At 36.1% G+C, this 12,415-nt stretch overlaps 1 protein-coding gene across 23 annotated transcripts in view; it reads left to right on the top strand.

Annotated features, from left to right (window-relative positions):
* PBRM1 (polybromo 1) overlaps positions 1-12,415 on the top strand; it is a 105,093-nt gene that overhangs the window by 52,771 nt on the left and 39,907 nt on the right. For all 23 annotated transcript variants that reach the window (XM_074313083.1, XM_019724301.2, XM_074313082.1 and 20 more), the window contains 2 exons: positions 1,383-2,025; positions 5,368-5,579. In XM_074313083.1, the coding sequence (XP_074169184.1) occupies positions 1,383-2,025; positions 5,368-5,579 (855 nt within the window). The remainder of the gene's footprint in view (positions 1-1,382; positions 2,026-5,367; positions 5,580-12,415) is intronic.

The raw sequence follows: 12,415 nt of genomic DNA, 5'->3' as shown, positions 1-12,415 counted from the left end.
TTTTCCAGCCTGGGTTTTGCTAATTATGTCATTTTGCTGTAGTTTAACATGTTCTTTTGTCCTTTTTATTTCCTATAAATTGGTAGTTGGAGCCGGAGACTGGATCAGATTTAGACTTAGATTTGATCCTAGTCATCTCCCTTTGGCAGAAAAGCCCATGTGATATCTGGTTGTTTCTGTTATGCTAATAGCTATTGATGTTCACTACGTTAACTCATTAAAGAGATGTAAAAGTAGTAATAGTTTAATGTTGTCACTGCTTGCTCATTTACTAGCTGAAGTATTTCTATATAGAGAAACTGCCTTATCCAATATTTCATTACCCGGTGGTAGAGTTTTTGGTTGTTTTTTGAAAGGATAAAACCTAGGCTTCTTTCCCCTTTATTGACCAGTTTTCAGAATAATGCATTGGTTTACTAGTGTCTTCCAGGATGTACCCCATTGTTTTTTTCATTTTTATGTTTCATTAAGAACTACTAGATTTAAACATATTGCTACTTTTAACCCATTGCCCTTATTGTGCTCATGTCCCGGGCTGAATGCTGGGGTGTGTGTGTGTGTGTGTCTGTCTCTCGCCCTCGCCCTCGCCCTCGCCCTCGCCCTCGCCTCGCCTCCCCCGCCTCGCCTCCCCTCGCCTCCCCTCGCCTCCCCTCGCCCTCCCCCTCCCCCCCTCCATCCTTCCATCTTTTCTCCCTACTCCTCCCCTCCCCCCCCATGTTCTTTTCACATTACCCTGGTAAGAAGTCATTGATAGGTTCTTTACTGTTTAGTGTTTCAAGACGTACCAGGCTCTTCTTGTGCTGACTGGGAATCGGCCATTTGCCAAGGAGCTATTGACATTAGTATTTGAAATCAGTATTTTAAAACTTAAGTCTATATAGTCAAAACTATATAGAGGTATCCAGACTTAGGAAAGTGTGTGTGTGTGTGTGTGTGTGTGTGTGTATGTTATATTTAAAGATAAAATACATCCTGAGTTTATACTGATACTCTCAATTACGATTTAAGGCTACAAGGTTTTTATTCAGTATCCTCTGTTTTAACATCTGCGTCTCTCTTTTCACCTGTGATGAAACTCTCAGTTCTCAAGGATATCACAGGTGATAGAATTAGAATGTCACATAACTACTTATTTTCTTTATTTTGTCTTATTCACAACTATCTCAACAGTACTTACTCGCCCACCAAACATATGATTACTGAAAACAGTTTTAAAGTTGTTTTACAGTTCCTTCTTTGTCAATAGGATATATTTCACTAGAGATACGCTAATTACTGTGTTTCACAAATCATTTGGCATAGTCCCATTGTACCAAATAAACAGACAAATTTAAGTTCATTTATTTCATTTTATCTATTTAACATTAAATCTCTTTTTTTAGGTAGAAAGAGTGGCATTTCTCCAAAAAAATCAAAATACATGACTCCAATGCAGCAGAAGCTAAATGAAGTCTATGAAGCTGTAAAAAACTATACTGATAAGAGGGGTCGCCGCCTCAGTGCCATATTTCTGAGGCTTCCCTCCAGATCTGAGCTGCCTGACTACTATCTGACCATTAAAAAGCCAATGGACATGGAAAAAATTCGAAGTCACATGATGGCCAACAAATACCAAGATATAGACTCCATGGTTGAGGACTTCGTCATGATGTTTAACAATGCCTGTACATACAATGAGCCTGAGTCTTTGATCTACAAAGATGCCCTTGTCCTACACAAAGTCCTGCTTGAAACTCGGCGTGACCTAGAGGGAGATGAGGACTCTCATGTCCCAAATGTGACCTTGCTGATTCAAGAGCTTATCCACAATCTTTTTGTGTCTGTCATGAGTCATCAGGATGATGAGGGAAGATGCTATAGTGATTCCTTGGCAGAAATTCCTGCTGTGGATCCCAACTTTCCAAACAAACCTCCTCTTACTTTTGACATAATTAGGAAAAATGTTGAAAATAATCGCTACCGGCGTCTTGATTTATTTCAAGAGCACATGTTTGAAGTATTGGAAAGGGCAAGAAGGATGAATCGGTATGTTTTCAAAGCCGTTTCTTTTTGAGAAAGTGTGATATTTAATGCAAAACAGAAGAAAATTCTGCTCTGATGTACTGTTTTATCTTAGGTACATGATTATAGTTGATGGGGCGCTAGTTTGAATTCTAAATAGCCAAAACTTCTAGAGAGAAAGCGTCTAGATTAGGACTAATGAGAAGAGGGAGTAAAACAAAGTTGAAGATCTGTTGAAAAGCATAAACTCTTAAAATATAGCGTTTCACAAAACATTTTTAACGGATAAAAAGTTTATAATTAGAAATAGTAACGATTTTCTTTTAAAGTTTGAGTTGAATTCAAGCATGCTTTAAAAAATTAAAATAGTTCTACGGTAGTAATCTGAGGTTTGACATTTAAATTTGATCACTATTTCAAATACCTAAAAAGACTTATTTTTCAATCTCAGATTTTTCACTTTAGGTGCTTTCTGCAGACATTAAATGTTCTCAAAGAAGCAATCAAATTTAAATTTCCATCAAACTTAAATTCCTTTTCAATTTGATTTATGGTATATCTTTGCCACACAATAGTGTACTCGGCTGTTAAAACAGTTTCAGTTCAGCAATTACAATGTGTCTTCTGTGAGCTCTTGGACTCACATGGGGGAATATAAAAAATTAAAGTTACAGACTCTACCTTCTTGGAGCTTACAGTCTATCATGCTGAGAGCTACACTTTTCGGCAGTTGGTGTGGAGTAATTCCAGTTGGGGAATCTGTGATGCCTGCATTTGCTCTGGATCTTGAAAGAAAAATTAATAGTAATGTTTGCTGTTCCTGTTAAGCATCTGCTTTTTGTAAATCACCTTGCTAAGTAAGCACTTGATGTAGATGACCACTAACCTTTATAACCATTCAGGGTAAATGATAATCTTCCCAGTTTGCATGTGAAAAAGTGCACAGAGAAGTTGCCCGAAGTCACATGACTAGTAAATGTGGTGGCTCATCTTGTTCCCACTGTACAGGGCTAGGACTGAGACAGTCATCAAGATACCAATCATGGAGCACAACTACAGATGATAAGGCTTGATCTCTGTGCTCTAAGAGATTGAAGTCTGACAATTGGGATAGGACCTCTGCTTAGGGAAAAATAATTCCAAGCATGAGACAACATATAACTTGATATTTAGTAAAGATGGTGGAGTAAAGAACTCTCCACTAGAGTTCTAAAAAGACTTGCGGCATCAGGGAGGAATGGGAGAATGGATGGGATTCACATAAGGCAAGTAGTATGAGTAAAGGCATAGGGTTAGAAAATGAATATGGTGTGTTCAAGCGACGGGTGGAATTGGGGTCAAATTGGCGAGACCCTTGAGTGACACATTTAGGAAATGGTCCTTATTCTTCAACATTGGTAATAGAAATAAAAAGATAGACAGGAGGAGGGTCATCTTGCAGTCAAAGTCTGTATTAATTTATTATTTTCATTTATTCAACAAACGTTTATTGAGTGGTTACTAGTTGTGAGCATTATCTGGATGCATTGAATATACCAGTAGGCAAAACAGACAAACCCTGCTTTCATGGACTTAGATTTCTGTTCTTATTCTAAGTTACTTAAATAGTCCTTAAGTCTAAAGTCACTCCCCACCCCAGTCCCCAGTACATCAGTACATTTGGGGGTTATTTCTGTGAGTCTTTCAAAGTACATTTGTCTCTTAGATTATTAGCAACTCTGTTTATCTTATATAGGTGACATGAGTGTTTTGGTGTTTTTTTACCTCCCCTCCCTTCATCTGCCTCCCCCACCACTCCAGTTCAAGCTGTTGTTTCTCAGTCCAGTTGTGTAGGACACAGCTCCCTGGCCCATGCTGGTATTATAAGAGTTATTTCTTTTTCCATCTTGAGGTTTTGTTCTTGCACATGCAGAAAACACCTAGTCTCTTAGGTTAACAAATTCTTCATTTAATTTGTTTAAATAAATAAAACAGAAAGGATATGTCAGACGTTTAATGGCTCTGTACAAAACTTCCATTACTAAATCACATGACGTGATGGAATTATAAATCTGCCCTTTCATTGTAACATGTATTACCAAAAGTATGATTTCACTTTTAATTTTATACTTAAAATTGTAAACTATTATAAAGTGAGTTTTAATTTTAAGTGGACAGCCTTCAGATATTTCTATTCAGAAAACATGCATCAAAATAGTGTTGTAGGAGTTTCTTCTTTGGCCAGTTTTATTTTTATTACTTTCCTGTAAGCATTAATATTTCTATAACCTGAAAAAAATTTTAAGAGCTTTCTATAAACATCCATTTTGGTTGTTATTGGCAGTGTTTTCAGATTGTTTGCCAGTTCACCTTTCCTGATGAGGAGAATCATTCTGCAGACTGCTAAAATTTGATGCTCTAGTAGTGAGTGTTAGCAGGCAGCTGACTGGACTCGATTGCCTGCCACGTTCCCCTGACCAGAATGTCTCCATGACTTCCGCTAACACTTCGTCTGCAGTTACCTCTGTGAATAATTTTTCAGACCGTGGTATTCTTAGTTAATAGAATTATATTTAAGCCTTCCTCACTCATATCACAGTGGATTAGAGATAGTAATAAAATTTCTTCTAGTCCAAATTCTGAATTTGATTTGGCCCAGTCCTCTAATTTTATAAATGAGGAAAGAGTCTTTAAAAAGTGTTCAGTATGACACAGATCATTTTTTTCCATCTCTCACTGTGTTGCCTCTATTAGTTTTTCAGAATTATGTAGTTATTTCTGGGAAACTAAAATGAATACTGACTTTGAGACCTATAACCATTATAGGATGTCCTTCATAATTTTGCTTGCAGTTTAGGTCAAATATTCGCTGAGTCCTACCAGCCTAGGCAACCATCATATATAAATCCAAAAAGAAGAAAGTGGACATTGCCTAAATCTTTTGTTAACACTTTATATAATATGTTGGTCCCTCAGTTAAGAGAAAGTAAAAAATTAATCCAAAGATTAAATGCAAGTAAGTGTTGCACCTCATTGGAGCCTAGTATAGTTCTTGATTCTGGCAGCCCCCTTCTGTTGCCAGAATCAACTGATGCATGTGCCATGTTTCCCCCCAGGAAACTGTATGAGGCCTTTCCTTTTACATGAGCTGTATTAGGAGCGAGCCTTTGGGAAAAGGAAACTGGTGGGCATGAGGCTCATCAAGGAAAAATGACTCTTCAGATTGTGTCCTAGTGAATATCAAGGACATACCTTTCTTAGAACTGTGCAGAAGTACCACTATATAAATTAACACATTAAAGAACCATTCAATAGAATTAAACGAATAATTGTGGTGTTTAAAAGAAATGGCTTGTGTGTCAATAGATACTCTTGGTGTTGTTATAGGACAGATTCTGAAATATATGAAGATGCAGTAGAACTTCAGCAGTTTTTTATTAAAATTCGGGATGAACTTTGCAAAAATGGAGAGATCCTTCTGTCCCCGGCACTCAGCTATACCACAAAACATTTGCATAATGATGTGGAGAAAGAGAAAAAGGAAAAATTGCCGAAAGAAATAGAGGAAGATAAACTAAAACGAGAAGAAGAAAAAAGAGGTTGGTTTCTTTTCATTTTATTAAATATAAAGAAATACTATAGTCTTTTCTATCTGGTCTTATAATTAGCTGTGGAGAAGAGTCCTGTTTGTGTAAGTGAAGACTCAGGGTATGTTGCCTCCTTCAAAATGAACATGGTAAGATGGAAATGTTTTTATTATTATCAATTTGGTCATCATACTGGAAAAGATTGGAAGTTACATGTGACACAACTGTTATCCTGATATTTCAGGAACAGAGTCAATTAATTCACAAGTGTGGGAACTTAATACCTCCTAATACCTATTGGTAGATTAAAACCTAAGGGGCCTGGCTGGATCTAAATAGCACTCTTAGCAGTGAGTGCATCACGGTTCTGCTCCACTGTTCAGCAGCACGGCTTCCCTCGTACAGGCTCTAGGCCAGATAAGATATTTGGGGTGAAACTCATAAATGGGGAAAAAATTATTTTAATTGTGTCAACCTAAAAATGTTAGTTTGAGTCACTTGCCAGAAGTAGGAACTTTATTAAGAAATTGGACCATTTCTGATAAAGTTCAAATTCACGTCGATACCTAGAATACATGATTTTCCAAGAGTTGCCGTGTTTCCCCTGAAATAAGACCTAGCTTGACAATCAGCTCTAATGCGTCTTTTGGAGCAAAAATTAATATAAGACCTGGTATTATTATATTACGTTATATTATATTATATTATATGTTATGCTGTATTGTATTAATTATGTAAGACCCGATCTTAAATAATGGTAAAATTAGACCGGGTCTTATATTAATTTTTGCTCCAAAAGATCCATTAGAACTGATTGTCCAGCTAGGTCTTATTTTTGGGGAAACACAGTATGTTAGTCTTGAGTATCAAATCTGCTCCTTAGGGTAATTGTTTTCCTTAGGCAAGAAAACTAAATAAGTTGATTTGAAGCAAGTTTCATAAGCAATGGTATATGCAAAAAAGAAGAGAAAGGAACCTGGTTGGTGAGAATAATTTTACCAGCATAGCACTGGCTGCAAAAACCATCGGCTTTGCTGCCAGAGGGGATATACTCATTCAGGGGGTGAGAGGTGTCTGTTTCTTTGCTAGCTGAAAGTGATTGATGCAGAAATCAGTGGGGTAAACCTGCAGCTTTACTAGCCTGAGATTACAGTGGGGCTGAGAATGTCCTGGATATTAGCCATAGAATGGCTAAGATAAGCTTTTCACACATTCTTAGATAACTAGAAAACTATGCATGTGCAAGAAGGATATGAGAACTGGACAAAAGCAAATGCAAGGAATACTTGAAAGTTGTTTACAACTTTGAATGCATCCCCCAAGCCACATATACAGATCAATCATCAGAGGGTTAATCCTTACAGATTTGAGGTACTTGAGTACAGTCTTCACCTAAATCATTGGCTGACCCTTAGCTCTACAGACTTAGGAGCAACCCTTCATGTCATGTGTCCTTGTATACTTAAAATGGGATTCTCAGAAGAGAGAAGAGAAAGAAAAGGAGAGAAGTATTTGAGCATATAATGGCTGAAAACGTCTCAAATTTGATGAAAAATGTAAACATACAACTCTAAGAACACCAAGTAAGAGAACCACATCTAGGTACATCATAATCAAACTGCTGAAAGCAGCAAAATGACTTATCATGTCCAAGAAAACAACAATATGACAATGGCTCGTAAGAAATAATAGAGGCCAAATAGCAATGGAATGATATTCAAAGGGGAAAAAAACTGAACCAAGAATTTTTTATGTCCAGCAAAACTATCCTTCATAAATAAAGCTGAAATAAGACATCCCCAGATAAACAAAAACTGAGAGAATTCACTGCTGGCAGATCTTCCCTATAAAAAAATACTTAAGAGCTTTTGGCCAAAAGAAAATGACACCCAATGGTAACTCGAATCTACAAAAAGTACTGAAGAGTACTAGAAATGGTAAATATGTAGGTAAATGTAAAAGACCATGTCTGCATTTTTTTCACTTTTCTTAATTTCTTTTAAAAACATTACCTGTTTAAAGGAATGATTACAACACTGTTGTTAGGTATGTAATAGTTATAGAAGTAAGTACAACAGGTTCTTGAATAACATTTTGTTCAGCATCATTTCGTTATAATGTTGATGAAATGCCATAGAAACTTAACACTTATTTATATCAAGCAACCTATGGCAAAACTGGTTTTGTTATTATGTCATTTTGCTTGAAGTTGCAGAACCTATTGACGATGCTAAGTGAGAAATGACTGTATGTGACAGTAATATTACAAAGGAATGAAGCTATATTGGAGCAAAGTTGCAATATTTAATGAAATTAAGTCAGTATTAACCTGAAGTAGATGGTAATAAGTTAAAGATGCATATTGTAATGTAACTTAAAAAAACAGTAAAAAATGTCAACACAGGAATTAAAATGATACTCTGAAAATGTTTGCTTAACATAAATGACGGGCAGTAAAGGAGGAAAAGAGGAACAAAAAGACAAAAGATATAAAAAAACAAAATAGCGGGCATGAATTCAGTCTATCAACAATTACCTTACATATTGCTAATAGACTAAACACTCCAATCAAAAGGCATAGATTATCAGACTGAATTTAAAAACTAAGATCCAACTATATGCTGTGTAAGAGAATCATTTTAGATTGAAAGACACAAATAGGTTGAAATGAAAAGAAGAAAGATATACCATGAAAATAATAACAGTGAATTGGAGTGGCTATATTAATATCAGAAAAACAGACTTTAAGAGAAGAAATATTTACTAGAGATAAAGAGGGATATTTCATAACGTTAAAAGGGTCAAGACATTGGCAACATGCAGTATTTATAAATGTATATACACTTAATACATGAAGCAAAAACGGACAGAATTGAAAAGAGAAATAGTTCAACAATTACAGTTTCAATACTCCTTTCTCAGCAATTGATAGACCAACTAGACCAAAAATCAGTAAAAATATAGAAGACTTGAATAGCATTGCTATGGACTGAATGTTTGTGTCCTCCCCAAAAGTCATATGTTATAGCCTAATCTCCAATGTGATGGTATTTGGAGGTGGGCCTTTTAGGAAGTAATTAAGTTTGGCTGTGGTCAGGGGGTGGAGCCACCACGATGGAATTAGCGCCATTACAAGTGGATGAAAAGCAGAAAGTGGGCTCTCATCAGACACCAAATTTTCTGGTGCCTTGATCTTGGAGTTCCCAGTCTCCAGATCTGTGAGAAATGAATGTTTATCATTTAAGCCATCTAGTGTATGGTGGGTTTTGTTACAGCAGCCTGAGCTGCCTGAGATAAGGACTGTCAACCAACTTGATGTAACTGACATGTGTAAAACTGCACCCAGTGACTGTGGTGTACACATTCTTGTCAAGACGGATGGACCATATACTAGGTCGTAAAACAAGTTTCAAAAAATTTAAAAGGATTGAAATTATACCAAGTTTGTTCTCTGAGCACAATGGGATAAGATTAGAAATCAGCAACAGAAAAAAAATCTGGAAAATCCCCAAATATTTGGAAATTAAGCAGTTACTTCTAATTAACCATGGATCAAAGATTTCACAAGGGCAATTTAAAAAATCTTTAATGAAAATGAAAGCACAATATACTAAAATTCATGGGATATAGCTAAAGCAGTCCTTAGAAGAAAATTTATAGTTTTAAATATGTATATTAGAAAGCAATAAAGATCTAAAATCTATGCTTCCACCTCAAGAAGTTGTAAAACAAAGAGCAACTCAAACCCAAAATAGAGGAAATAATAAACATCAGAATGGAAATCAGTGAAAGAAAAAAACAGAAAAGCCAGTGCTATAATGGGTATGATGTTTGGGACTACACATATTGTTTCTACTGACAAAATTTTTTATAGGCATTTTTTTTAAGTTTAGTTGACACTTTTCCTGTCAATGCAAAATTAAATGACAACTGCTCCTAAGGCAGTTCACAAAGTATGGCCTCTAGGCAAGCAGCATCAACCTCATCTGAGAACTTGTTGTTAGGAATGCAAATTCTCTGGTCCCACTCCAGACCTACCAATTCTGAATCTCTGAGGGTAGAACCCAGCAATCTATGTTTTAACAAGTCACATAGATTGCTCTGATGCACACTTAAGTCTGCTCTGAATCATTGCTCTGAGGCCTTAGATTTAATGAGTGCAGAAGCAAGAACTTAATGGAACCTGCCTGCCTTCTTGGTGGGTTAAGAATAATATGTGAACCCATTATCTGATATGGTGGTACATTCTGGAGAAAAGGCAGTACTGACATTTTAAAGACTGTTGGTCACTGCCCTTGACTGATCCTTAAGTACCAGGAAATATTTCCAATGACTTAATCTATGAAGAAGACCTATGGTAGAAAAGCAGAGCCACATAAGGAAAAAGATAGTAGGAGATTTTTGTTCCTTTCCCATCACTATACCTATTCCATGAGCATGGGGGCCTTTGCTGACTAGAGGAAAGGGAGCCCTGCTGCATAGAACTGCTTTCTGAGGCTGTCAGAGCATCCCTGTTAATATCTCTTTTTTTGCACTAACTGAGACTATATTTCTCAGCAGAGTGACTGAAAGTAGGTAAGAAGTGGTGCTTTGCCATAGAATGTGAAGTCAGCACTAAAAGGACTGAATAGGAAAGGCTAGAGAAGCAGGGTACTCTGAGGGTTATTGTAACTAGTTATTTCTAGCCATCAGAGAACTACAGTCTGCTTCGGATCGTCCTCTCAGGTGACTTTATGAATATTAAAGGACAGCAAAACACCAGAAAATAGATAGTGGTTGTGTGTATCTGTCAGGAACCCTCGTATATTGCTGGTGGAAATGTAAAGTGGTGTATCCACTATGGAAAACAGTTTGGCAATTCTTTAAAAAGCTAAACATTGAATTACCATATGATCCATTAGTTCCACTTCTAGGTATATACCCAGAAGAAATGAAAGCAGTGACTCAAACAGATACTTGTATACCAGTGTTTGTAACAGCATTATTCACAATAGCCAAAAGGCAGAAACATGTCCATCGACAGATGAATGGATATACGTACATGCGATAGAATATTATTCAGCCACAAAACATAATGAATGTCTTACAAATGCTACAAACATGAATGAACCTTGAAAACATGCTAACTAAAATAAGTCAGACATAAAAGGACAAATACTGTATGATTCCACTTACAACAAGTACCTAGAATGGCAAATTTATAGAGACAGAAAAATTAGAGGTTACTAGGGTTGGGGGGAGGAGAAATAAGGAGTTATTACTTAATGGTTAGAGTTTCTGTTTGGAATAGAGAAAAAGTTTTGGCAATAGATGGTGGTTATAGTTGGACAACATTGTGAATGTAATTAATGCCATTGAATTATACACTTAAAGATGGTCCAAAAATGGCAAATTGTATGTGACATATTTTACCACAATTTAAAAAATAAATATGTAATATACCATAATCATTGAATTGTATACTTTAATAGGTTAATTATATGATGTGTGAGTTATATTTCAATAAAGCTGTTAAAAAATGACAGCAATGGGGCATCTACGTAAAATTGATGTTGTTTAACGATGTTGTTTAACGATACAGACTTGCAACAAGTAGTAAATAAGTCATAGAGATTTAATGCACAGTATAATGTATACAGACAAGAACATTGTACTATAATTATGTAATGTTACAAATATTGCTGCAATAGCAGCAATGTATAAATGTATCAAAGTAACACTTTGTGCACCTTAAATTTACACATTATAGGTCAAATTTCTTGAATTAAAAAATTTTAATGATAACAAAAAGGAAACATTTAGAGAATGAATAGAAGATGAAGTTAGAGAAATCTCTCGAACAGAAAAACAACAAATGGAAATAAAGAAAAAGATAACTAAAAGATCAGCTCTGGAGGGCTAGAATCCAAATAACTGCAGGATATAGTTTTGTTACGTTTTTTGCCACTATATATACATATAACAAGGATCCCCTTTCTTCCACTTTCCAGTAACATTTTCTCTCATTTCCTTCTGAGCCTTCAACTGCCAAGTTGTCTATTTCTCTACCTACAGTCTATTCAAGGCAACCTAAGGCAAATTTTCTGTCATCATCCTCACAATTCTTTTAATCTCTGCTTACTACCTGATTCCAAAGTCAATAGATATTTGTTACAGTAACATTCCTATACCAGGTACCAAAATCTTATCTAAATATCTGCTCAAAAATCCCAAATCTCATTATTTAAACCATCTAAATTCGGTACATGTGCTCTGAGTGTGAGCAGTCCTAGGACACAGTTGCTCTCCATTTGTGAACCTGTGAAACTAAAAGACAAGTTTTCTGCTCCTACAGTATAGGGATGGGACTATAGGATAACAGAGACATTCCCATTGAAAGGGAGAAATGGAAGAAAAAAAACAATAATTGATCCCCAGCAATTACAATCCAGCCGGGCAATCTTCATTAGATTTCAGGGCCTAGAAATAGCCTTTGTGGCTCACTCAGTACTTTGCCCTCTGAATCATCCTTTTTCATGAAAGGTAGCTTGTGTTTGCAGCTGAGTTGTTTAATCAGCCTGTTTTCCTGTCTCTAGAATTTTGGGGGTTTAACAGCCTTCTTTCATTTTGTACTCTCTATTCCCTAAGCCCAGCCAACAGTGTTGCTGCTGGCATAAAATTCTCAAGAACTTTGTGAATCTGCTACTCATGTCATGGGGATTCATTTGATTAATCAACTACTAGGTAACGTTCCATCAAAATTGGCAAAGCTTTAACAAAAAATATAATGGTCTAGTATACCAGTGTTAGAGAAGGAATGGAGAAACTGACTCCTTGTGGCCAAATAATGAGGGACTTACATTGGTATA

This window comes from Rhinolophus sinicus, linkage group LG10 (genome assembly GCF_036562045.2).
Source record: "Rhinolophus sinicus isolate RSC01 linkage group LG10, ASM3656204v1, whole genome shotgun sequence".
Lineage (NCBI taxonomy): Eukaryota > Metazoa > Chordata > Mammalia > Chiroptera > Rhinolophidae > Rhinolophus > Rhinolophus sinicus.
The sequence above is the reverse complement of the archived record's forward strand: the minus strand, read 5'-3'. Positions and strand labels throughout refer to the sequence as shown.